Source organism: Mustela erminea, chromosome 9 (assembly GCF_009829155.1).
Source record: "Mustela erminea isolate mMusErm1 chromosome 9, mMusErm1.Pri, whole genome shotgun sequence".
In the NCBI taxonomy this organism is placed as follows: domain Eukaryota; kingdom Metazoa; phylum Chordata; class Mammalia; order Carnivora; family Mustelidae; genus Mustela; species Mustela erminea.
The window spans coordinates 7,124,253-7,151,415 of NC_045622.1; the positions used below are offsets into that span (position 1 = coordinate 7,124,253).

The 27,163-nt window shown below is 45.2% G+C and overlaps 1 protein-coding gene across 1 annotated transcript in view; it reads left to right on the forward strand.

The window, feature by feature from the left end:
- ZC3H12C (zinc finger CCCH-type containing 12C) overlaps positions 1-26,731 on the forward strand; it is a 43,173-nt gene extending 16,442 nt beyond the window's left edge. The window contains 18 exon segments of the mRNA XM_032356671.1: positions 17,012-17,031; positions 17,034-17,165; positions 21,552-21,649; positions 21,652-21,720; positions 21,722-21,783; positions 23,678-23,739; positions 23,742-23,759; positions 23,762-23,782; positions 24,414-24,551; positions 24,554-24,616; positions 24,619-24,924; positions 24,927-24,985; positions 24,987-25,193; positions 25,195-25,257; positions 25,259-25,381; positions 25,383-25,578; positions 25,581-25,759; positions 25,762-26,731. Of these exon segments, the coding sequence (XP_032212562.1) occupies positions 17,012-17,031; positions 17,034-17,165; positions 21,552-21,649; positions 21,652-21,720; positions 21,722-21,783; positions 23,678-23,739; positions 23,742-23,759; positions 23,762-23,782; positions 24,414-24,551; positions 24,554-24,616; positions 24,619-24,924; positions 24,927-24,985; positions 24,987-25,193; positions 25,195-25,257; positions 25,259-25,381; positions 25,383-25,578; positions 25,581-25,759; positions 25,762-25,812 (1,867 nt within the window). The 3' untranslated portion in view covers positions 25,813-26,731.
- The last annotated feature ends 432 nt before the right edge of the window (positions 26,732-27,163 follow it).

The following is a 27,163-nucleotide window of genomic DNA, read 5'->3' on the forward strand; positions in this document are numbered from 1 at the left end:
CCAGGTCATTTTCAGAATTTGTTATGTGGATGCAGCTGTCAGTGAGCCCGTGGGGTCCTGTCGAGGGGAGCGCAGCGTCCTGTTCTGTCTTCTTCCCAACTCGAGGTCTTGATTTCTTCACTGTGTGTCCGTGACCTGGTCACCTGACTTCCTTAAAAGTCACTGTATCTCTATCTTTCGCTTCTGCCCTTTCAGTGAGTAGTAAACAAGAAAACACCCAGAGCCTTATCACTCCCCTGCACGCTGATGTGCCAGATTCTGTGGAACAGAATGAGGACGAGGTGCACCACTCGTCTCTTTCTGACGCAAACGAATTACTGAAACGCACCTCCCGCCCCTCCCCGCAATCGCGGCAAGTCCTCTGTCTTGGTCAGGGAACCAGGCTTTCTGGATTTAGATCAAACCTCCTGACTAGTAGGTGGGCTTTATTGTTGCATGTTTGTGCAGAGAATTAGGACAGATATTTTCTTTGCTAATAATCTCGGGTGAACCACGTTTGGCCAATAGGATCCATCCTTATATTGCATCTCTGATAAGGACCAGGAGCCATGGAAAGAACTGAAGTAAGGGGGGAGGGGCATATCAGATGAGCCTTTTAAAAAGTTCGCTGCGGGGCACCTGGGTGGCTCAGTGGGTTAAGCATCTGCCTTCCACTCGGGTCATGATTTCAGGGTCCTGGGATCGAGCCCCACTGCAGGCTCCCTGCCCCTTCCCCCACCTCCCCTGCTTGTGCTTGCTCGCTCTCTCTTTCAAATAAATAAATAAAATCTTTAAAAGCAAAAAAAAGTTCACTGTGCAGATAAGTTTAGAGAAGGATTTCAGCACTAAGATTGCAGACGAGGAGACCTACTTCTATATGCAAAGGTTAAGTTGTGGACCACTGGGAAAAAAAAGATGAACTAGGAATATTCACTGCTTTCATGTACCAGTCACACAGCAGAGAATGGAGAAATAACGATTTCTACCTCTACCCCCCAGAAAGCTTGGGATAGGAACTGGTTATTAAGTACACATCTCAGTGTTAACAGGGATGTACACAAACACCCCAGGTGAATCACTGAAAGTTTGAACAGAAATCAGATACAGATTTTAGAGTATGAGCAGAGAAAAATGTGTAAGTTATGATAACTTTTCTTTATATCAAGACTAGTGGGGTAAACCCAGATATTTATGAAAAACAAGCAGAGTTTAGCAATCTGTGTAACAGGATTTAGCTTCTGATCTTTAAAACGCAGAAAGGCTTTCATGTATCTAATCTGGTTTGTGAAGTTCTGTGAACTTGAGAACTCCTTTCAATGTAAATTAATTTGAATATTGAAGGTCATCTTAGCCAGACTCTGAAATTTGCTGTCCATTATTTGGTGGATTTGCTGTCCTGTTGCCTGTTCAGCATGTAAATACAGGCCCAGTATCTAGTTAATAAAATCCTCCTGGAGCCTACTCCCCACGTGTATGGTTTACACAAGGAGAGTTCATTCAGATTTGATTTGGTTCTTTCAACAAAAATAAATCGAAAATCTGTGCAGCAGACCTGTGTGGTCCAACATGGTGACCACTGGCCACAAGTGGCTTTGAGCTCTTGTAATGTATCTAGACCAAACTGAGATATTCTGTAAATGTAACATACATACCAGATTGCGAAAAAGTATTTGAAATATAGCTGTCACTTTTGTTATGTCTTAAAGTGATAATCTTTGATAAATTAAGTGAACTGAAATATTACTAAAGTTATTTTAAACTGCTTTTTACTTGGTCTTTGCTTTTAAAAATGCACTATACTAGATCATTTAAAATTATGCATGTTGTTCCCATTATATTTCTATTAGATAGCTTCTCAGTGGAATACTTTTTATGCCCCAGCTTAATTGGGGCTTACCATTAACTAAAGGACAGCTTAATTTCCCCCTAGGTGAACATTCTAGGTGTTACTTACAGGTTAGTTGGCAGTGCCCCATTTCTCTTACTGTCGTAAAGAAAGTCCTTAGAGACTGCAAAAAGAAACAAGCATGACTAGTTTTTTCTGTTTTTAATTATATCAGTACGACAAAGACAAATGTTAGTAATATTCCGCTGCATCTCTTTATAATCCTGAATTCACTGTTCTGGTTGTCATTAACCAGGAATTTTTTAACAGGCCAGTGGTCAGAAAACGTTCATGTTATCTCTGATGTGTTTAACTAACCTAGGACTCAGCAACAGTAGCAACCCTATTACATACGAATGAAGTTAATTACAGATCCCCTAAGCAGTGTTACCAGTTACAAGAAATAGGAAATGTTACCCAGTTATAAGAATAGGAAAATGTGACTAGGGTCTCTGTTTTCTATTTTTGCTGAAATTGAAGACCTTTTTATACCTGCTTAACAGATATGTTCTCTTCAACATCTTTAGACTAATGACCCTCTTGGGTCAGGATCAGCTGGATGTGCTTATTATTAATTTTGGCTTCAAATTATGGACCTTATAAGGTCAACACAGTCTTTCCCCTTTCCTTCTTCCTTATGTTTTTCTGTTCTCAAAGCTCTCCTGACTCCACTGCTGTTACATCCATAACCAAGTGGAGGGTGATAGTGATCTAGTTTACATTTCGTGTATTTTCATTATTGAACATCAGTGATTTTTCAGACTTTTTTTTTAAGCGGTCTAATCCTGCAGATCCTAGTAGCATATTTTTAAAACAGACAAAATCAGAATTCTGGTGGAGTCCTAGAGGTGGGCTTTTTCCACTTAAAAATTCCCTTCCCTGCTACCTAGAAGTGGCTCTGAGCCACAGTGTGGAAATGGTGAACACTGATTAAATGACTTTTAGTAAGGGAGCGTAGACTTGGTTTCTGGTGGTACATTCAGTGGTTAGCATCCTAACCAGTAGGTTTAGCTTCAGAGTGCTCTTGGTATATTGGAAAAAAGATCAGAGATCACAAATCTGAGGAGCTATTAGAGTGACAAAAGAGACATCAATCATGCAGTCGTATGAGCCTTCAGTGTAAAAGAAAATTTTGGATTTCCGTAAGACAGTGCATGGAATTCATTATACATTATCATACAATATGAAATTTAGACTGCAGTGACAGAAAGTAGGATTTTATCTTATTTCCGTATTTAAGATTCCATCCAGCTGCACTCCTTTCTCCCTATTTAAGGAACATAGGAGAGATGTGAGAATTTCTTTTAAATCAGTGAAGAAGGTCTTAAAGCCACTTTTCAAAGAGTTCTTTGAAGTTAAAATACATTCAAATGTCCAACATGGATTATGTATGATCAGGCCTAAAAATTGAGGGAAAAAGGGGCGCCTGGGTGGCTCAGTGGGTTAAGCCGCTGCCTTCGGTTCAGGTCATGATCTCAGAGTCCTGGGATCGAGTCCCGCATCGGGCTCTCTGCTCAGTGGAGAGCCTGCTTCCCTCTCTCTCTCTCTCTCTGCCTGCCTCTCCATCTGCTTGTGATTTCTCTCTGTCAAATAAATAAATAAAATCTTTAAAAAAAAAAAATTGAGAGAAAAAATATCAAGCAATGAAATATTTGAAAAGCACCTGGATCTCTTAATAATTCAGTGTTTGCTATCTTTATTGTGAGTATTTTCATGTTCCAGTTACTCTGTGATTAGCACCTAGTGTGCCCGACTTCCTGTACTGTGACGGAGTTCAAGCTAAACTTGAAGGGCTTGGCACAGAAGATTCAAACCTGGTTCTCGAGTTTAAAGGGGTACCTCTGGCTCTTCAGTTTTTCATTGTAACGACTTAACCTTGCAAACGTGTTCTTATGGGTAGCTTCATGTGACAATGGCCCATTAAAGCCCCTGGGGTTTACAGTCCTCCTTGGACCATCCAGTGCAGAACAGAGCGTACTTATAAGTCACATTCTAGATTAAATAAAAAATGATATATATACCAGGTTATAAAAAAGGCCATGCTCCTTGCAGCCCTCTGATAACCTTGATTACTTTTTGGTTTCTTTTGAAAACCGAAACCGTGTAGTGATCTCCAGACATCAAATGTATTGTTCTCAAAAATCACAATTTACTATCGGTGAGATTAAAGCTAATGAAGATTTTGTTGGCTTCATTTTCACTCCAAAGCAAGTTTTCTCCATCTTCCACAAATTAGGATTACAGGGTCATGAGAGTATAAAGGCACTAAAGTTGTTCCTGCCCACTGTGTGTGCGGGACACCTTACGGACACTGCCTTGTTCGTTTCTCACCTGCAAGGTTCCTGCGTTTATCTCCATTTTAAAGATGAGAAAACTAAGAGCAAGTAACTCCCACCGTCACACAGAAAACTGGTGAAGAAAACACCCAAAGGCAATATCATTTTCACCATACTGGGCAACTCACTAAGTCATCCCCCTGTGGTAGTCCTAGTATTGGAACTACTACAATAACTAGCTGTGCTAATGTATTACAGTATGACATTCTGTTACTTTTATAATTAGATTTCAGATCAGTTATGGGAAAATCATTTTAAGAATAGCTTTCCTTGGATCATATAAGTAGTATACTTGCTACACAAATGTCAAAATGAGAATAAAAGTCACCTGTGATTTCCAAGTTTTTTGGGTTTTTTTTTTTTTAATAAGTTCACCACTTTATTGAAGCATAGTTGACATACATGGTATTAGTTTCGGGTGTTCAACATAGTGATTCAGCAGTTATGTGAGTGAGGAAATGCTCGGCACAGGTACCATGTGTCACTATACAAAGTCATTAAAATGTTGACTATTCCCTCAGGTGTACTTTCTACTGCTGTGACTTACAGCGAAGTTCGTACGGCTCAGTCCACGTCACGTGTTTCACTGTTCCCCGACACCCTTCCCCTCTGGCAGCCACCAGTGTGTCCTCTGTATTTATGGTTCTTATCATTCATATGTTTGTTTTCGTATTTGTTAGTTTTCTCCTTTAGATTCCTCATATGGAACCATGTGGTATTGGTCTTTGTCAGGCTTATTTCACTTAGCATAAGACCCTCTGGGTCCACCCGTGTCTTCATGAATGGCAAGATTTTACGGCCATGTAATACTTCATTACATTATCCGTACCACATCTTCTTTATCCATTCTTTACTGGTAGGTGGTTAGGTTGCTTCCCTATTGTAAATAAGGCTGCAGTAAACATAGGGGTGCATACATCTTTACAAATTCGTGTTTTCTTTTTCTTTGACTAAATACCCAGAAGTGGAATTACTGGACTGTATAGTATTTCTAATTTGGGGGGGACATAGTGGCTGAATCAATCTATGATCCTACCAATCGTGCCCGAAGGTTCTCTTTTTCTCTCTTTCCTCACTAACATTTGTTATTTCTTGCATTTTTGATACTAACCATTCTGACTTGCTGGAAGTGATACCTGATTGTGGTTTTGATTTGCATTTCCCTGGTAATTAGGCATGTTAGGCATCTTTCGCTGTATCTATTGGCCATCTATTTCTTCTTTAGAAAAATGTCTGCTTAGGGGCGCCTGGGTGGCTCAGTGGGTTAAAGCCTCTGCCTTCAGCTCCGGTCATGATCTCAGGGTCCTGGGATCGAGCCCCGCATCAGGCTCTCTGCTCAGTGGGGAGCCTGCTTCCTCCCCTCTCTCTGCCTGCCTCTCTGCCTACTTGTGATCTCTTATCTGTCAAATAAATAAATAAAATCTTAAAAAAAAAAAAAAAGAAAGAAAGAAAGATGTCTGTTTAGATCCTCTGCCAGTTTTTTAATTGGATTGTTTGTGGGGTTTTGAGTTGTGTTTTTGTTTTGCTTGTTGTGTGAGTTCCTTATATATTTTGGATAGTAACTCTTTATTGGATATATTAGTTTTGCAAATATCTTCTCCCAGTTAGGTAGGTTGCTTTTTTATTTTGGTTTTGCTTCCCTTGCCTCGGAGACAGACCCAGAAAAATAGTGCTAACGTCAATGGCCGGGAGATCACGGCCAAAGTTTTCTTCTAGTAGTTTTATGATTTCAGGACTTACAGGTTTTTAATCCATGTTGAGGTTTGGGGTAAGAAAGTGACCAGTTTCCCCAGCGTCGTTTCTTGTAGAGATGTCTTTTCCTCATTGTAGAGTCCTGCCTCCTTCATCATTGATTAAAGGATTAAATAGAAATGGGGGCTTGTGGGGCGCCTGGGTGGCTCAGTGGGTTAAGCCGCTGCCTTCGGCTCAGGTCATGATCTCGGGGTCCTGGGATCGAGTCCCGTATCGGGCTCGCTGCTCAGCGGGGAGCCTGCTTCCCTCTCTCTCTCTCTGCCTGCCTCTCCAACTATTTGTGATTTCTGTCAAATAAATAAATAAAATCTAAAAAAAAGAAAAAGAAAAAAGAAAGAAATGTGGGCTTGTTTCTGGCCTCTCAGGTTAGTTCCGCTGATCTCTGCGCCTGTTTTGGGGAGCATTACCCTGCTGTTTCTAATTACTACAGCTTTGTAGTCGGTCTTGAAATACGGCTGTGGGACACCTGCAGCTGTGTTCTTGCTCCGCATTGCTTTCATTAATTCAGGTTGTTTGCAGTTCCATGCAAACTGTAGAATTGCTTGTCCTCGCTCTGTAAAAAATACAGTGGGTGTTTTGATAGGGATTGCATTGAATCTGAAGATTGCTTTGGGTAGTATGGACATTTGAGTAACATTTATTCAATACCTTTATCCATGTGAGAGTACAGGTTTTCTACCTCTTTCATTGCATTTCTTCCAAGGTATTTTACTCTTTTTGATGCAGTTGTAAAGGGGATTATTTTAATTTCTCTTTCTGCTAGTTCATTATTAAGGTATAGAAATGCAACCGAATTTCATTTCCTGTGTTTCTTCCAATTTTTTTCATACCCCGGTTCTCAAAAAAGATGCTTGATTTCTAAAATTTGTTGAGACATGTTTTGTGGCCCGTGTGTCATCTGTGCTAGAGAATGTTCCATGTGTGCTCAAAAAGGATATGTGGATTCTACTCTTTCTGGAGGGAATGTTCGGGCTGTGTGTCAGGGCTGTCTCGTCTAAGTGTCCCTCAGAGCCACTGTTCGTTGATCTTCTGTCCGGGGTATCTACTCAACGATGCAGGCAGGCCGCCAGATCTTCCTGTTACTAGAGGGCTGTCGATTCTGCTTTATGTTAATATTTATGTATTTAGGTGCTCCTAGATTGAGAATGTGGGTGTTCACCAGTGTTATTGCCTCTGGTTGGGTTGATTTACCATCATTTGTTTTAAAGTTGGTTGTGATATAAATATTGTTATCCTCACGTTTTTCACCTCCATGTGCACAGCGTGTGTGTCTGCCGCGTCGCCTTGGGCCCAGGTGCGTCCTTGGGGCTGAATGAATTGCCTGCAGGATCATAGGCAAGTTCGTCATTGGGTCAGTTTATCCTTCCGTGGCCCGGTGCCCTCGACTGCAGCACGGGTTTCCAAGTAGTGGCTGGTGGGCGTGTACTTCCTGCCCCTGGCCCTTCCCGTCCGTGTGTCCGGCTCGTTTCTGTAACACTTTCTCTGTTGCTTTCTTCTCTTGCTCTTTCCTCGGGAATGGTGACTTGCTTTAAGGTGATGCTGGACTTTCTATTCGTGTGTATTTATTGCAGGTTTTAGGTTGTGATTGTCAGGACAGCCTAAGTGTACAGCAGTCTATCTGAACTCATGGTCACTTGAACACATTCTAAAACATAACATTTTTACCACCCCCCCCCCCGCCCCCGCCCCTTTGAGCCGATTGTCTAATTTTTGTAGATATAATTAATTTTACTGCTTTTGTCCTTTAACCTTTGTAAGTGATTGATCTGCTACCATTATGTTTGCTTTTACCCGTAAAGTTTTTTATTTTTCTTCTAGTTAGGGCCTTTTCTTTTCACTTAAGGAAGTCCCTTTAGTATTTCTTGTAAGACAGGGTTAGTGGTGGTGAACCTAACTTTCGTTTGTGTGCAACAACTTTTTCCTTCAGCTGCGGAGGACAGTCTTTGCAGCCAGAGCACTCTTGGTTGGAGGTTGTCCCCCTTTCTCCACTTTGCCTAGTCCCTGCCACGCTCTCGCGGCTGCAAACCTCCTGCTGAGAGAACGACCCACAGACTTAGGGGCTCTTCCTTGAATGTAACGGTTTTCCTCTCTCTTGCTGCTCTGAATATACTCTTTAATTTTTGCCATTTTAATTAGTGTCTGGTGTGGACCCCCTTGGGTTCACCTTGTTTGGGGCTCTCATTGCTTCCTGGACCTGGAGGTCTTTTTCCTTTCCCAGGTTGGGGAAGTTTTCAGCTCTTCTTTCTTGTAAGTTTTCTACCCCATCTCATCTGCTGGGACCCTTGTAATGCAAACATTAGGCCACTTGATGTCCCAGAGATGCCTTAATCTTTTTTTTGTTTTTTTGCTATTTAGCTTGGTGCTTTTTATTACCCGTCTTCCAGTGCACTGATGGTTCGCATTTTCTAATCCACTGTCGATTCCCTCTGGTGTGTTTTTCATTAAGTCATTGTATTCCTCAGCTCTGACCGGTTCCTTTTTCATTCACTGAAGATGCCACTGTAGTTCACATACTCTGGAGACTCACTCAGTGAGCGTCTGTGTGATCGTTACTTTGAGCCCTTTATCAGGTTGACTGGTTCTCTCCATTTTTTGTTCAGCTCCTTATCTGAGCTTTTGTCATTTTCTTTCTTTTGGATATTTCTCTCTGGCTTCATTTTGCCAGACTACGCATTACTGCATCTGAGTTCAGCTACATCTCCTGGTCTCGCAGGTAGACGTGGAAGGTGCTCTGTGGTGCCCAGTAGCACCGGGCACCCTCCTGTCGTGGCTGTCCGCAACTCACACGCGTGCTCTGGTGGGCAGACCTGGCCCTCAGCCCGGCTGCCTGCAGAGTCCACCTGTGCTACTGCTGTGGCCCGTGACTGGTAGGACTTGCCTCTGACTGGTCTGGCTACATCCGCTGTCAGTGCACTGCCTCGGGACACTAACTGCCCCATCCTCGGGGGGGAAAAGTTACCACAAGGGGGTGAGAGGCCTGACCAGGGCTGTCTGCTGGCTGGGACCAGTCCTCAGGGGAATGTCAGAATTGGTTCCAGCAGGCACTGAGCCGGCTAGAATGAAGGAGGGCAAGAAGCAGCACCTTCACCTCCTGTCTGCTCCGCACACGTCCAAGATGAGTAAATCCTCACCTGTGCCCCGGATACTTTTTCCAAACTGCTGCTACGCTGCTGGGTCTCCGGCTAAGAGATGTGGTGACCTTTTAAGAGAAGAGACGGGATTTATTACATCCCTCAGCTCTCCCAGGGTGAAGCCCCACCAGTTTTCAAAGCCAGACATCACGGGGCCCTGACTTCTCAGGGCAGGGGAAGTCAGGCCCCCAGGGTCAGGGCCCCCTGCACTGAGAAGTCAGGGCCCCAGGGTCACTGGCGCCCTGCGTGGTCCCTCCCTTCTCAGGCACACACTCGGCTGGAGATGCCCCTCCCACTTGCGGGATGCTGCCCCACGGTGGCCGGTGGCGGGGAGGGGAGAGCTCCTCTCTGTCTACCCGCCTCCATGTGCTGATTCCCTCTCAGATCTCCGTTCAGTCTCAGAGGGAGTGGCGGTTCCTGGAGGTGTTGCCGCCGCGTGCCCCGGGAACGGGGTGCACCCGGGATCCTCTTACCGCGCCAGCTTCCTCCCTGTCCCCCCCCCCCCCCGGCACCCCCGCCATGTTCTTTACAAGCTGGTAGCTAGTGTGTTAATCCAAACCAAACACTCAAACCAAAGGTATTTAAACGAGAGTCCTTTGTTTTCCTTTTTCAGTGCCCTTAAAAGAATTGAAAATAGGCAGTCCTTTGTACTAGAAGCCTTGTTCCGTTTTTATATTTCTCCCTGTTTTGGGGTACTCCTCATGTCCACCACTGGACAAGTTATCATTTTAAAGTAACCCTTCCCATCCTTTGGTTAACCCAGTTAATTATATATATATAGAGAGAGAGAGATTGAGAGAGAGATATCTCTGTCTAGCTAGCTGGCTAGCTAGCTTAAAGGAAGTGTTATCTAGGAAATTCTCTTTCCTAGATATGGCTCATGCAATGGTTGGCCCATTGTCCCCCTCTTCTAAGTCCTGTTTTGAAGCCAACTACATGAAAATATGTGCTTACCTGAATTTTTCTCTGCAGAATATGCCTTTATACCCATTAACCATCACAGCTGGTTCTCCATAGTTCTCCACTGGGAGGCGTATATGGTCTTGTAAATCATGTAATTTCGAGTGCTAATGGAATTGACAAAAAAGGAGGATTCGTGTACTTTTCAAATTTAGTACAGAAGTATATATGAATACATTAAAGATAGTTCTGTTAGACGTGGCAACGGTGCATGTACAGAAAAGTTGGAATAGCGAAAGGCTTAACCAGGAATATGTTTGTCAAGATGCTCTGTGTTTGTTTGGGTTCCCCTTGGTTTCCAGTTTCTAGTTCACAGGGAGTTGCTCCCTCCATAGAACAGTATCAGGGCTTCCGTGACCCCAGCCAACTTAGTAGCCCTTTCTGCAGCTCGGTCTGCAAATTAATTCCATCCCACTGTCTGGAAGCAGCTGTGTAACGAATTACAGACTCTGCCGGGGAAGTTGCGATGACTAATAAATCCGCAATTAGTTTCCCTTGTGGTTTATTAGTCGCCACTGATGGTCTGAAGTCTCTCTTCTTCCAACTTTGGCCCAGAGCCCGGCGGCTCCCCAGCACACATTAACTGCTCAGATGCCCTGTCTCCCAGAAGTTTCAGAAACACTACCTGGAGCAGAGAATAGGGTAGACTTTCACAGCAGATTAACCCTCACTGGGAGACAAGAGGGGATCTCTGATCCGCTCGGGAGCCTCCCAGGGGAAAGGCTGTCTGGACATAACCACAACTGGAGTGTGTGTCTGGACCTGGGTGAAACACGAGAAAACAACAGAAATTGCACAACACATTGCTCTAGGAGCCACAGGAAACGACAGGAAAGGACTAAGGTGAGAGGGAAAAGTCAGCTTCATAAGGTTTGGTAACACTGCAGTCTTGGGTGAACTTTTTCCCAAAATGTTGGGAAAACGTCTTGCCCAAAGCCAGTCTCTGAGGACCTGTGTAGCTTACCAGCAAGTAGCCCGTCTCTTCCTCGTGCCTGAACCGAACAGCGAGGCTGACACAGCAGCGAGGGGAGGCAGGGTCTCTGCTCATCTGCACCCCGCATTGGTGTAGAAAGTGCTTCTATGAACCCTGACTGACCCGTCCGGCAGCAGCCCTGCGGCTTTGCCCACGTCCCCTTTTGCAGGAGTTCAAGGACTGCCGCCAGCGGTGCCTCGCGGAGGAGCGGCCGCATGAGGCCGTGGCTGTCCACCGTGAGGGCTCAGCCTCGGCCCCCATCCTACCTCTGCCGTGCCAGGTCGCCGCTCCAGGCAGGCAGCCAGTATCCGTCCTCAGGCGCAGGGCTGTAGGACTGAAAACAGGCTGCTGAGGACCTTGGTGCGTCTTTGCAGTCTCTCCAGAGTACTGGAAAGTAGCTCTTAGGACAGCGCGTATCAGCTCGGAAAAGGGCGCGTGAACTCTTTCCCAGAGCTGATGCACCCAGCAGTCCTGGCTGACGTCTCAGAGACAAGGGGGTCCTTGCAGCCCTAAAGAGCAGTCGGACTTTGCTCACCCTCTGCCGAAAAGTCGGTTTGTCTGGTTCCGTACACTGCTTACCGGGCTGACTCCTCTAGTTTCCCTTTCTGCCAAGTCATCAGGGCAGCGGTTTGCTAGCACATGCTTTCATCTAGGACGTCTCTTATCCAAATTCTCAAGACTCCTTTTTCCTCTTCTTCATCATTTCTGCTTCCCTGGCTGTGTTCTGCCTGTTGAATGTAGGGGATCTTGGAGGCGGAGCTCACATCACAACAGTTAATTGGAGGCTGGCAAGTCTCTCTCTTCCGCAGGAAGTTATTCTCAGACCCCAAAGCCATTGGGAAGTGGCCATTCCAAAAAGTCACCGTCTCTCTCTTCTCAGTCCTGGACAAAGAAGGTGAAGGGGAGTTAGGGGAGGAAGAAGCAATAGCAAGAAGGCTTGAGAACCAGGAGGAAGGAGCTTAGTGTTTCTTAATGCATGCTTTATGGCTGTCGCAGTTCATTCTTTTCTTCCTGATATTCAAAGATACCAGTAATCCTTTTAAGTAGGTTTTGTTTTTGGTTTTGGGTTTTTTTTTGGGGGGGGGGGGTTCGATTTTATTCATTTGACAGCATACGCAGGGGAGGGAGACTGATGTAGGGCTCCATCCAGGACCCTGGATCATGACCTGAGCTGAAGGTAGACCCTTAATGACTGAGCCACCCAGGCTCCCCTAAGTAGGGTTTTCCTAAAAATCCCTACTTCAGATGAGCCTTTCTCTGATTATCGCAAAGCAGGATTTTTATAAGCATGCTTATATTCCAAACATGACAGTAAAATAAGCCTTTTAAAGAAAGGTATCTGCTGGTAGACTTCTTGTATTCTTCTAGCATTTCAGCCAGTGGAGAATCACATGCAAACTTTGAATTTGTATTATACAAGAACTCAGAATTTGCCATGAGAGTTTAGAATTGTCCCCCGGAACCCAATCCCCCTGAGTCAACAGGACAGGTTTCATCAAACATTCAGGGTCTCTTACCTAATCAAAGGTGGGCACAAATCTTCCAGCCAATTCAGCATCAGAAGGACTCACATGAGGTATACCATCTTTATTGCCAAATTGTTGAAATAAAAAGAAACCACGGCCCCAAAGGAACATGCCAGCTCATAAATATAGAATTAGCTATTTTTACTACTGAGAAAATGCATGCAGACAGAGCCCACAAGTGACTACAGAACTATAATGAATTTTCTTCTCTATTTATATGGAATTAAAACTTCAGTTCTTAAACATCATCCTACTTATTTTAGTAAATACTCAACAGACAGTTCATTTGCACCAGGAGCTACAGCGTGCTTGCTCTGACGTCCTGTTGGTATAATTCTTTGTCAGAACCTCCTACAAGCATCCTGTCCAGCACACGTGGTGACGCATGTCCTTGAACACGCCTCAGGAAGGGGAGATAAGTTCAGTCTCCTAAGCTCTCCTAGTCTGTACAAGTCCCATCTCCAGTTTGGAACCACCTATCAGGGCAGCAACCATTCCAAGGATTTCGTGGTTAGCACTCTTTTCCTTGGTCTGATCAGGAGAAGATGGGCTGGAAAAGTGTCACAGACTCAAGAGACCCGCTGTGCACTTCCACACTCGCCTGCCTCTCCTCGCCCCATGTGCGCTTCTAGTGTGGGTCAAGCATGAGAGCCAGTTGCTAATTGCATTAAATCTGGTTTCAGACTCATGTGGGGTGTTACTATACCTGGCTATGGGTTACTCTGTTTTAGAGGAAGCACGCCATCAACTTGACAGAGCCCCGCCACCACTGTTCTCCCGGGTGGTTATACCAATTTACACTCCCCCTGTAGGTCTGAGTTCCTCCTTTCAACACATCCTTGGCAAACATCTGGGTTTTGCAGACTTTATTTTTTCCAATCTGATGGGTGTGAAGTGGTGTCTCATTTTTTGGTTTTAATTTGCATGTCTTCACTATTGAGCATCTTTTCATATGTTCGTTGGTCATTTGGGTTTCTTCTTCTGTGAATTCACTGTTCATATCTTTTGGCTTCAAAAAAAAAAAATGGTTACCCATCTCCGTTGTGTAGGAATACTTATATAGTCTGAGCACCAGCCTCGTTCTTTGGTCCTACACATTGCAAATACCTTGTCCCAATCTATGGCATTTTTGTTTATTCTTTTGCGTAAAGCTTTATGTACTCAAATCTGTCCTTCTTTTCCTGGATAGCACATGGCTGTGTGTCTTCTGTAGTATTTCCCCAGCAGGGCGCCTGGGTGGCTCAGTCAGTTAAACCTCTGACTCTGGGTTCCAACTCGTCCTGCTCTCAGGTTATGGGCTCGAGCCCCATTTGGGACTCTGTGCTCAGCACAGTTGGCTGAAGAGCCTCTCTTCCTCTCCCTCTACACCTGCCTCCCCCGACCACTTGCACATGTGCACATGCTCTAAAATGAAATGTTTTTTTAAAAAGGTGTTTCCCCATCCTAATATGTGTGCCCTGTAATTTCTTTTTAAAGCTTTACAGTATTTTTCATGTTTAAATCTTTGTTCTAATTCATTTTTGTGTGTGATAGGAGATAAAAATACAGTTGTTTTCCATGTAAATAATCAGTTGCCCTAGGACCATGGTAAATGGTCCCGCTTCATTAATTTCTAATGTCACTTATACACGTGTATTACCTTCAGCTCACTCTTCTGTTACATTTTTTTTTTAATTTTTGCCTGTATCAATATAACCTCGATTGGATTTCTGTATTTTTATACTGCGTTTTGACAGCTAATGAGATAGTTTCCTCCTCTTTGGTTCAGCCATTCTTTGTCTATTGTTTTCCCATTCTAATTTTATGATAAGCCTCTCAGGTTCCCTAAAAGTCCCTTTTAAGGACTCTTATTGGAATTGCAGTAGACTTAACAGATTAATCTAAGAATTGCTGGCTTCATAAATAGAGTCTCACCATCCATGAAAATAGTATGTTATTGTTCCTTTCATTCGAGTCCTCACTTATGCCCTTCAATACAGGCTTTCCATTTGGTTTGCTACATAAAGCTCTTGTCTATTTTTTCCTCTTTAGATTTTAGTCTTTGTTACTTAACAAATGGGATTTTTTTTTTTTTTAAATATTAGAGAGAGGGAGTACGCTTGAGGAGGGGAGACAGAGGGAGGAAAGAGAATCCTGATGCAGTCTCCCTGTTGAGCAACAAAGCCCACATGGGGCTTGATCCTAGGGCTCTACTATCATCACCTGGACTGAAATCAAGAGTGCGGCTTAACTGGACTGAGCCACCCAGGTACCCCTACAAATGGATTTTTTCAAATTTTTAGTTGGTTTGCTAGTGTAGAGCAATACAAATGTTTGAACTAGAACCTTGTATCTTCAGGGTAATAACATTGTCCAAGAATACTGTCCCATATGATACAGTTTTTGCTGTCTATGGAAATCTGTGCTAGGGCCTAGTACATAGCCAATTTCCTAAGTCTTCCACATGTATTTGAAATGATTTCTCATCTTGTGCAGGGCTTTGTCTATATCCATTAGGTCAATCTTGTAATTAATCTGTCTTCTTACTACATTTTCTGCTTCATCATTCAATTAATGATTTATTTCTATTCATTGAGTCATCTTTTGCATTACTCATTTGGAGACTCAGTTCTCAATTATTAAAGGCATCCTTGTGAATTCTCTTTTTACTATGACTTGATAGCTTTTTTTTGTCCATCTAATGTTTTTTCCATTTTAAAATATATGCATAGAGCTTTCCAAGTTTACTTTAGTGTAGCTATAAATGATAGAAACTTGACTATAGTTTCTTAAATCGAAGGAGGTTATTTTTTTCTCAAAGAACAAGGTCAGAGGTAGGCATGGGCCCAACCGCCCAGAAACCGGGGCTCTTTGTCTGTACATCACCCACACCGTGTCACCCCTCATCTCTTGTGGGCTTTCTCCCTGTGAGCTACTGTTGGATGGGGGAGGGTTGGGGGGCATGGAGGGGGCAGGAACAGCCCGCACCCGTCAGCATCACATGGGCTAATACCTGTTTCAGCCTCCAGAGAATCTCTTGTCCCATGATTATAAACGATTTGCTGTTGCCACACATTTTGTGAACATTCTTTGCAGAAAGAGAAGATCTTATCTTGTGGTGAGTCAGATGTGACCATTTCCCTTCCCAAGTGAAGTCACCGGGATGAGAAAGTGCGGACGCAGTGCTCTCTTTAGACCCAGAAGCAGTTAAATGCTCAAGCCTCAGGAAACCACATGTCATTAACAACGAGCAAGGCACAATACACTTAGATTTCAGAGCATTAATACGAAATAAAAATATGATCTGTTTCAGGGAATGTTTGTAGTTAGGAATAATAAATTGATTCTCTCAAGAACTGATACCAGTGTTTTGTGGAGTTTTTCAGAAGGCCCGGTTTCAGTATTTACTATGAAACTCTGCATCACTGTGTGTCGTCTGCTGGGCATTGGCAGAGCATCCAGTAGACCGACTTGACCGAGGAGCTAGGACCTCAGACTTGCCCTGCCCTGCTTCTTCCCTCTCAAACTTCCCCAGCATCTGAGTCCACCTGTCCCCCTGCCCTGGGACCATCCTGTGGAACACAAACCATCTAGTGGTTGGCATTTGGAGGCCTCAGGATGTACAAAGCAAGTTGGTCTGTCTCTGTTTTGTCCTTAAAATGATTATTTAGATGGTTCTAGTCTTCTCAGGCATTTAGTAGAATGTGTTAATATACCTAATATTTGATTTGTGCTAAAAATTAACAGAGCATTTACTTACCTTACTCAGCCCTCCTCGGCCCAGAGAAGTAAAGATCTGTCTCCATTATGGAACTCCAGCTGAAAAAAATATAAAAACAGTTGTTACATTCAGAGGAGGAGGACTATTTCTTTTAAAACCGTTAGAATCGGTGTTAATTTTGTACTTCTTAGGTTCAAGTGCACAGGCAGAGCCTGGTGCTAGATAATTGAGTGACGGCACTTTCATCTGACCGTTCCTCATGGGCACTAAGACTGCGTAATCCAATTTTGAGTGCCCTTTTGTCATCATTAATCCTCGTCCGGACACGATACTGTTAAAACCAGGTGTCTTTTCATTAAAGGACATGGGAAGTGTTTCTTACAACAATGTAAGCATTGTGAACATAAATTTCCATTCACAGGGGTACTTCCTAGGTGACTTCTTTTCACATCTGACAGAAGTTCTGGCTGTGGTGGAGACCCCTTCCTTTTCTCCCCATCCTGATTAAACAGAGCTTGTAGCTTCATACCAGTTAGCCTTTACAACTTGGTTATTGAAAAACTCACTCTATTCTCCCCACAATGATGATCCCAGTTTTCCTCACAGAGCCTCACCTTTCCAGGATCTCTGTGTTTCTCTGAGCTGTACAAGTCCATCTTAAATTTGAAGTCCATTACTTTTGCAATTAAGTGGCCATTTCTGCTTACAGATTGAATTGAGTTGAATTTAGATTCTGTCGTGTCTTACGTGTTCTAAAATCACCTTTCAGCCATGGAAACAAAGAAGTATTTCCTGCCGGGGAATCAAGTTGGCAGTGGACTGGTTTTTGGAAAGAGGCCACAAAGATGTTACAGTTTTTGTTCCGGCTTGGAGAAAAGAGCAGTCCCGACCCGATGCTGTCATCACAGGTAAGCCTGTGAGCGGTCTGGTCGCGGCCTCAGGACCTTCCCCGGGCGGGCCATCGGACACGGTCAGGTGTTGCGCTGCGAAGATGTCCCTCTGTTTACTTGGTCTGTGTGACCGCCCCGTTCCCCGCGGGCGAGACCTCGGTGTTGCTGGTCTTTACAGACTCGCTGCTGATGATAAGAAAAGGCAGTAAGATCCTTGCTCTGTAAACCAGTGGTTTGGGGTTTTTTTGGTTTTCCTGTTGTGATTTAGAAGCTTTTTACTTCAGATTTTGTAAAGTTGTGACTTTGGGACATTTGCCTAGGAGTCAGGAGACCTTGGTTAAAATTCTGAGCCACCTCTGCTTCTCATCTGCAGTATAAAATCAGTAACATAGTTCAAAACACACTGGCAGGCCCCTGGGGGTCCGCTCTCTGGGGGTCAAGTAGAAGGAAGGGACTCCATCTCAATAAAGTGTCTCTATTTTGCGTTATTTTGTCATTTTTTAATGTATGCATTTTAGGCAGAAAACTGCTCGTGATTCTTGCTGAACATTTGATGAAGTTAACCATTCCCTCCCCTCTGTCCACCTCCAACATTAACAGAAATGGAGGAACCTGCATGAGGAAAACTATACTTTTCAAATCAAAAACAGAGAGCACAGGCCACGTACCTGAAGGGAAGATTAATCATTAAGTCAGTACTTGAGCTGGCATAAGGGGCGTGCTCAAGTTCGAACTGTTGCAATCAGACTCTAGTCTGTGTTAACTGTCAAGGGAGGAAGGTGCCAGAATTCAACCAGGAGCACCAAGACCCTGGGTCAACACTCTGAGAAAACACATTTAGATCCTCATCTTCCTCCATGTAACGGCGCATCCCACATGGTTGAAGAATCATCAGAAACAGTCGTTGCATGGCTGGGGAAAACTTTACTAATGGTAGAAATGACAAAGGAAAAGATAAGTCTCATTGCATGAAAATGTATGCTTCTGTGTTTTGGGAAGTTTTCTTTAAAATGAGATCTTTCTAAGGGAGAAAAGAAACAAAGAATCCACATCCTTAATGTCTAAGAGCTCATAGACACTGGGAAAGCAGACTCCGGGCTCTCCCCTGTATATAAATGGTAACATGGTAGGAACAGGCAAACACAGAATGCAGGACCCAATAAGAGAAACAATTCACAAAATGACAAACTAAACAACTCTTAGTTTTCACCCACCAAAACAGCAGAGATTGGAGAACTGGTAAGCCTCCAGGAGCTCTTCTTCACTGCTGTGGAAATAGATTCTTACAACCTATCTAAAAAACAGTTGAGTCTTAAAATAATTAATATTGTTAGATCTGCTGGTTCCCCTTCTAGGCATACTTCCTCAGAAAATAAACAGAGTTACAGGCAAAGATTTACGACCATAAAGACATTCAGTGCATGATTACTTTAAATAGAAAAAAAAAAAACGGAAATGAACCATACATTCACTATAATGGTTTGAGTATTTAGAATATTTAGGCAGAATTTCTCATGAGCTGAGGAAGTACCCTTTTCCATAAAAGTTTTATTGTGTTGCACGTACATGTACCACACGTACACACATGCATATTTAAGCAGAGGCAAGAACAGAAATACACAGAGAATGACTAGAAGGAAATATGCCAAGGCCAGTCCCAGTAATTGTCAATTACTGACAGTGACTCTGTCACTCTTTATGAGGTTTTATGTTTCCCTCCTTCTGTGTATTTCCCCTTACTTTCCTAATTTTGCTCAAGGAACTTAGAGTACTTTAAAGTCAGGGGGAAAAATAAATCGAAAAGGAGAAAATATTTGAACATGTAAATGACTGGAAAGAAGGTAAATGATCACGGGCATGACAGGTGTGTCTCATTTTAATTTTTAACATAGCCGCACACCAAGGGCTCTGGACCACACCACTCGACCTGACCCTTGAACAACAGAGAAATGGACTTTTTACTGTACAGTACTGTAAACATATTTTGCTTACGATTTTCTTTGTAACATTTTCTTTCTAGCTGAATTTAAGATGTAAAGATATAAAATACACATATCATAAAAGATGTGGCTTCTACACGGTGGTTAAGTTCTGGGGGGGAGTCCAAAAGTAAGGGGGTCAGCACCCTAACCCTGCCTTGTTTAAGGGCTGCTCAAAGGTCTGGAGGTGTTTTCTCCCCCTGGGTAATACTTCCAACTAAAACCTTCAACCAGCTAAAACCGTGTAAATAGAGTAGTCCATTATTTTTCACTGTACAAAAAGGAAACTTGACCATATTTTCAGGCTCTCCCCTGGAGATTTCGAATAGCACTTTTTGCCAGCAAGATAACACCTATCTTACAAGCACGGAGCTCTGGGTCAGGTGCTGTGCTGGAAGGAGATTCGGTTTCCACTCAGTAGCCCTACTGAACCCGGATCTATGTCAGTTAGGATTACTGACCCTGACTGGTGTCCTTTTTACCTCATTAGCTATCCTAGAAAAAGCAAATTAAGCAGGTGATGTTGACCATTTTTCTATGATCACTTCGTGGCCTATCATGTATGAGCAAACACTCCCGCCAAATAAAGTAGCCATGGCTGCTTCCTGAACGCAGCAGCTAACCCGGAAGACCTCAGAAGCGCCGTCTCTAAGTGCCTCACGCGTTCATTCTCCAGACACGACTAGCTCCTGCTCTGTTCCTGGGCAGAGCGCTAGTGGGAACAAACATTTTGAGGGCAGGTACCACGTCTCATTGATCAGGGCAACACACAGAAATACTTACTTATGACAAATCCTGTAGCTGAGACGGAGCTTGGGGTGTGTCCTGGTCTTCTGTAACGAAGAGACCAACAATTCCGTCTATTAAAGTGCAGCTGAACAGTGTTGAGAGCTTGGGAGATGCTGTGCTCTGTGCTTGTCCCTTTCACAGCTCCCTGACTTCCAGCTGCCTGACTGCATCGGAGGCTCAATACGGTAGGGACTGCCAGATAGAGAAAATGCCAGAACCTGAGATTTACCTATGATTTGCTGCTTCTAACACCCACATGTCCTCCAGTTCTACTCTGCTGCTTTTTCTAAACCAAAGTTCTGGCTGGATGAAATCATGTCGGAAATCATGAAATCTCCATGCCAGCTTGGGAGCCAGCCAACCCCTAATACTGCTTCTGTTCCATCCCCGGGACCCCTGGCTCACCCCCACCACCCTGCGGGATGATTACAACCCTTGCTTACCTAGTTCTGCATGCTGTCCCATGACGGACACCCTCCTGAGAAGAAGCTATTCTTAATGTTGGTGGCCCATTGATACGTGACGCACTATAGCACAGGCCCGCCACATCCAGTCCCTGAAGACAGAGGTTTTTAAAAGTTAGCAATTCCAGTTAACAAACATGGAGAAGTAGCCTTTTAAAAAAAAAAAAACAAACATAAGGTGCCCTGGGTGGCTCAGTGGGTTAATAAGCCTCTGCCTTTGGATCAGGTCATGATCTCAGGGTCCTGGGATCAAGCCCCGAGTCGGGCTCTCTGCTCAGCAGGGAGCCTGCTTCCCCCTTCTCTCTCTGCCTGCCTCTCTGCCTACTTGTGATCTGTCTGTCAAATAAATAAATAAAATCTTTAAAAAAAAAAAAAATCACGGACCTCATGATCCTGGGCCAGAATGTACGATAGAAAGACAGGAGGTAGAAGAACCAAAGCAGGAAGAAGGCAAGGTAGAGAGAGCATTTTTTATCATTAATCAAAGTAGAAACCCCAGCCCTTGGCGGGGGGAAGTTTACTAAACAAAGTCGGAGTTCATCCCGGGTGCTGTGAGCATTGCCCACAGAAGACCGCAGGCGCCTCCCTCTAGCTCCCCTCACTCCACCGGGGCCGCCTTCCTGGCTAGTCACTTCTAAGCCTCTTCCCACAGCCCAGCCTCGGGGAGGACGCTGCACTTGTCGCCACATGTGTCCCGGGAAAGGACACAAAACATGCACCAGTCACGTCTAACGTTGTGACTTCCCTGCCTCCGTGACCCTTCCACAACCTCAGACTCTTCTCCTGCCACCTCAGTGACTTTGCTCCCGCTTCTCGAACTCTTCCCCCGTCCCCTCCCCTCGTCAGAATCAACGGGGTTTGGGCGGGGGGAGGGGAGTGCACTCCTGAGCCTCACACGGCTGTGTTGTCAGAACGGCTGGGAAAACCACACTGAGCAAGCTGATGTTTATTCTGTTAAAGTTTGAAACCGTGTTTAGTCACCTTGGGGGCTGTTTTTAAAGGCTTTATTACCGTAGGTCCTCAAGGAAAAATACTGGAGTTAAAAATGTGCTGTAAATCATATCACCGGTGAAATGATGGCATCAGTCCGGTCCCTCTCATAAAAGTCACGTTGTACACGCGTCGCCCTCCGTGTCCAGGGATGTACTCACTCCTGACAGTCGGCCCCACTTGTCCTTGCAGATCAGGAAACCTGCGGAAGCTAGAGAAGGAGAAAATCCTGGTGTTCACGCCGTCGCGGCGCGTGCAGGGCAGACGCGTGGTGTGCTACGATGACCGGTTCATCGTGTGAAGCTGGCTTTTGAGTCAGACGGGATCATCGTGTCCAATGACAACTACAGGGACCTGGCCAACGAAGAAACCCGAGTGGAAGAAGTTCATAGATGAGCGACTATTGATGTACTCCTTCGTCAACGACAAGTAAGTGACCCTGCTCACGGACCCCCGGGGGTCCCGCCGCCCTGGCCATCCGGGCCAGCTGCGGCCTGAGCGCTCGCCCCGCGGGCCACAGACCAGACCCAAGACACGTCTCTTCCCGTGGCTGACTCACCCTCTGCTCCTCCGTGGAAGGAAGGAAGCCGTGTAGGAGGGACAGGGCCCGCGCAGCAGGGCGCGCACACGGCCCGTCTGTCAGAACCGAGAGGGATGGTTCTGGAACAGATCAACCCCCAAGACACTGCCTTTCCAAAGCTACCCAGAGCCTTACATCTATTTTTAAATTATGTGATTTTTTAAATCCTATTCCAGTGGTAAGACTCTAGTCACCACTGGAGTTGGTAAATGGGCAGAGCACCATAAAAAAGCAGTCTCCTGAGAGCTAAGTTTATTGACAAATGAGGGGGGCAGGTTCACCTGTTGGTAATCAAAAATGCAAACTAAATCTACAAAGAACCTGTCTTTCACTCATTTAATTCACAGAAATATTTTTGCATGTGCTTTGTCCTGTTAAAGATGGAACGAAACTGTTCACACAGTTTGCCATAGGTCAGCAGAAGCCTTGGAAATACGCGTACCCTCTCAGGCCCTCATCTCCTTTCTGGGAGTATATCTGAGGGAAAAAGACCAGATAGGTTCATTTCTGTATTTTTTATAATTGCAACAATTCAGAGGCAGCTAAAGCTACAGCAGAGAAGTTGGTTAAGCCACTCTGCACCTAGTAGAATATTCTCTGGCTCTTGATTAGGAGCATGAAGTCTCTTGAGGAACATGGACATTTATGTGTTAAAAAGACAAAAACACAAAATTATATTTGTGTTTGGGAAATGTGTATGCACACAGAAACGACTCAAATGCAACACATAAATGAAAAATAATTGTATTTCAGGTCATAGGATTGAGTGACTCTTCTGTTCTTAATAATGCTGCCACGTTTGACGCTCCCCTAAGAGTTGGTCTAACATTCACATGTTCTGGGTAACTGCTTGGCCCATTTCAGGTTCTACCACTGACCTCACAAGTAGCACAACTCCTCAGCTGTAACTCCTTCCTGTCATGCTGTGCAGGCTGGGAACTCCTGTGTCCGGGAGATTTTGTCCATCTCTGCCGAGGCACAAAGAGAATGGGCAGTCTCAGCTGTGCCATGTGAGCTCAGATCAAAGTCTGCTAATTAGGAAAGTGTATTAATCTGCAGAAATTAATACCTGAAGGGCCCACTGTCCGGAAAGACGGGCACGGGGGGTACGCACGGCCTCGGGCCTGGACTGGGGCTGGGCCTGGTGTCCATCTTCCCGTCCACTGCTCCTTGCTCACCCAGCCTCTGTCCTGGACAGGATCAAGGCTCACAGCGCCCTCCTAAAATGTCCTGGTGCGTTTCTGAGGTCCTTACAGAATCCGAGGCTTGGCAGGAAGAAAGAATTCATGAGACCATGCAAAGCTCAAAACTTAGTTGAGTTAAAACCAATACAAGTTCAGCTTGACATGTTTCACTTTTGTGCTCATTAAGGAAATTCTGTGTACTGAGATTCTTTACCCCCGTAGACAATGAATCGAAAGACTTGATGGAAAATGTTTTAGAGGCACCTGGGTGGCTCAGTGGGTTAAATCCTCTGCATCCAGCTCAGGTCATGATCTCAGGATCCTGGGATCAAGCCCACATTGGGCTCTCTGCTCGGCAGGGAGCCTCCTTCCTCCTCTCTCTCTCTCTCTCTCTCTGCCTACTTGTGATCTCTGTCTGTCAAAATAAATCAATCAAATCTCTAAAAAAAAAAAAAAAAAAAGTTTTGAAGTCCTTAGAGTGAATCAATCTGTACTTCTGTCTTCAGAATTAAATTATCAACCTCCTACTCAGGATCACTTTTCATTCTATCCCTGACAGGTTCATGCCCCCCGATGACCCTCTTGGCAGACACGGCCCCAGCCTGGATAATTTTCTGAGGAAGAACCTATCGTTCCTGAACACAAAAGCAGCCTTGTCCATACGGTAACTTTCCTTAGAACTATTTAATATACGCCTTCAGAGCACAGTCTGTTGTTAAACTTTTGTTACTAAAAATAAACGTGTTATGTTTTGGACAGCATAGTATGTGGTTCTTTGAATTATGATTAAATTTAAGAAAACATCTTAGCCGTGAAAATAAGTTATTATTTTTACCTAGTCAAGTTCAATGCAGATGCATTTCCCAAAGTTAAAACATGGTTCCCAAAACTCGGCTAGTCCAGGCAGGTCAAAATGTGGAGTTCTGACCTCGAGCCACACCTCAGACGGGCAGGGGCGAGCGCGTCGCCGCGGTGCGCGTGGCTCTCCAGAACAGAAGGTCCCACTTCCGAAGCCAGACAGGAAGAGGATGGGCAGGGAGGAGGTTGAGGGCGCAGGGCATTAACCCAACCCTCGGGAGGTGACTCAGTCACCCGGGCCAGTGGGTCGGTCGCTCTAGAGAGGACTGAAGCAGGGACGACGGAGGAGGGGGCAGGTCTCCCGAGGAAGGACAGAGGAGCAACTTGTGTCCCTTCCATTTCTGCCTTCATCTCCCGAGTTATAGCAGTCGTGCCAGACTGAGGCCGCCGGGGCCCGGTGGGGCGCTCCTTTGCCTAATCGATGTTCCTCTCCGTAGGGAAGAAGTGCACCTACGGCCACAAGTGCAAATACTACCATCCCGAGCGGGGCAGCCAGCCGCAGCGCTCGGTGGCCGACGAGCTTCGGGCCATGTCTAGAAACACCGCGGCCAAAACAGCCAACGAGGGAGGGCTGGTGAGAGCAACAGTGTGCCCTGCAGCACGAAAGCGGACGGCACCGCCGACGCCAAGCGCGGTGCTCCCAGAGGCAGTCGGACCCCAGCATAAGGACCCAAGTCTACCAAGACCTCGAGGAAAAGCTTCCCACCAAAAACAAATTGGAAACCAGGTCTGTCCCTTCTTTAGTCAGTATCCCGGCTACTTCCACCGCAAAACCCCAAAGCGCTCCGTCTCTAAGCAATGGCCTTCCATCTGGAGTTCACTTCCCACCTCAGGATCAAAGACCACAGGGACAATATCCTCCGCTGATGATGGCAACCAAAAATCACGGAACGCCGATGCCTTACGAACAGTATCCCAAGTGCGACTCGCCCGTCGACATCGGATACTATCCATGTTGAACGCGTACTCCAACCTGAGCATCTCAGGCCCACGCAGTCCCGAAAGGCGTTTTCTCCCTGGACACAGATTACAGGATCAGCTCCGTGGCCTCTGACTGCAGTAGCGAAGGGAGCATGAGCTGTGGGAGCAGTGACTCCTACGTGGGGTACAACGACCGGTCCTACGTCAGCTCGCCCGACCCTCAGCTGGAAGAGAGTCTCAAGTGTCAACACATGCACCCGCACAGCCGCCTTAACTCCCAGCCCTTCCTGCAGACTTTTCCACGACCCCCTAGCTAGAGTGCAAAGTTACAGTCACGAAGAACCAAAGTACCATCACAAGGCCTCCTCTGCCCCACCTGGCCGTGCACCTGCCGCACCCCGCGGCGGGCGCGCGCTCCAGCTGCCCCGGCGACTACCCCTCCCCGCCCGGCTCCGCGCACTCCAAGGCGCCGCACCTGGGCCGGCTCGCTGGTGGCCACGCGGCTGGACAGCATCTCGGACTCGCGGCTGTACGACAGCTCTCCCTCCCGACCGAGGAAGCATTACTCCCACCAGGACGGGCTGGCGAGCTGGGAGCGGCAGAGCTACGGCCTGGACGCCTACGGCTACCGGCAGACCTACTCCCTGCCCGACAACCCCACGCAGCCGGGCTACGAGCAGTTCCCCTTCAGAGCCTCCCCGAGCCGCGGGAGCCCGCGTGGCGCGTCCCCTACTGCGCGGTGCCGCCAGACGCCCCCGCGGTACCAGGACAACCGAGAGAGATCTACATCAACCTGTGCAACATCTTCCCCCCGGACCTCGTGCGGACGGTCATGAAGCGGAACCCGCACGTGACAGACGCCCTAGCAGTCTGGCCGCTGCCATCCTCGTGGAGAAGTCGCAGCTGGGCTACTGAGAGACGATGCATCTTCGTGGTGTTTAGTAGTTTTTTGTTCAGCTCAAATGCTGAGGGAGGTTTGCTACAATAGCACACGTGATCTCCTTGGCGCAAGGAGGTTATATAGTATCCATTTATGTGAACTACTGTATCATGGAATCTGGACGTAGAGCCCCCCAGAGCGGAAGTGGCACGGGATCGCTTTACATCCAAACTTTTTTTTTAAAACCTTTCCTTTTTAAAAGCTCTCTCCTCCTCGGCTGGAAGTTGTTCCAGTTTGATTTATTAGATGTCTCTGTGATCTTTGATATTAATCTTTGGTGCATCAGGGGTTTATATGCAGCACTTTTTATCCTTGTTTCGTGTTTTATTACCTTGGTGTTTGTCTATCAATTGCAAGCAATTACAATACTTTCCGAATGTCGGACCTTTGACTAGACCCTAGCCAACTATTTTTTGCAAGCCAAGCTTAATTGGAATCTTTTACAGCTTTTTAAGTTATTTTTATTTGGGGAAGGTGGGCTTCTTTGTGCTATAATCATTATTTATAGAAACAAAGATATACTACAGCACTGACTTTATATTTTAAGCAAAATGTAAGTTACCAGTTTATATGGAAATGGGTAACAGTCTATATTAGAATGATTTACAGTACGGCACTTTTCATTGTTTTGTTTTTGTTTGGATTTTTTTTTTTCCTCCCCGTTAGGTAATTAGTTAATTTAATATGGTTGACTTAAAGGAAAGCAGATGCAATCAATGGAAAAAGTTGTTTCCATTTTTTTTTTTTTTAAGAAGGCAAAAGCCGTAACTGTGCCAGTTTAGAGCTTTGTGACCCAGCGCTGATGTGCTTCTAGGCAGTAGAAAATGGAACTGAATTCCCAGATTCTCATTAACCTGTATTTTTAATGTGTTCGTCCTTTTTGTTTCGGGGCACAGCAAGACTGGATAAAAGAACCCTTTCACAGTACTTGCCTGTTTTTAATGAATCTAATTATTCTCAATGCAACTTTTATATTTAATATACTCTTCGCTTTCCTGCTATTTATCAAGGCTGGCCTGAGGTGGGTTGTACGTGTTGAGGATATGCAAAATTTATTGATACTGCACTATAGGAAGGGTGGTGGAGGCATTTTAAGTGGTAACTTAAAAATGTTTGTAAGATACTGTATATTTTCCATTTCCTGAAGGTAGTTTTTGGGGGGCCTGTTATATTATTAAGGCCAGATTCTTGCCACAAATAGTGTAGTTTAGCTACAGACTAAAGTCTGTTCTAGTATTAGTAAGGGATATTTCTGGTTTCAAAGTGGGTTTTGCTAGATGCGAATTCCTTTTTGTTCTCAGCAGACAGACCTTTGCATTGAGGGTA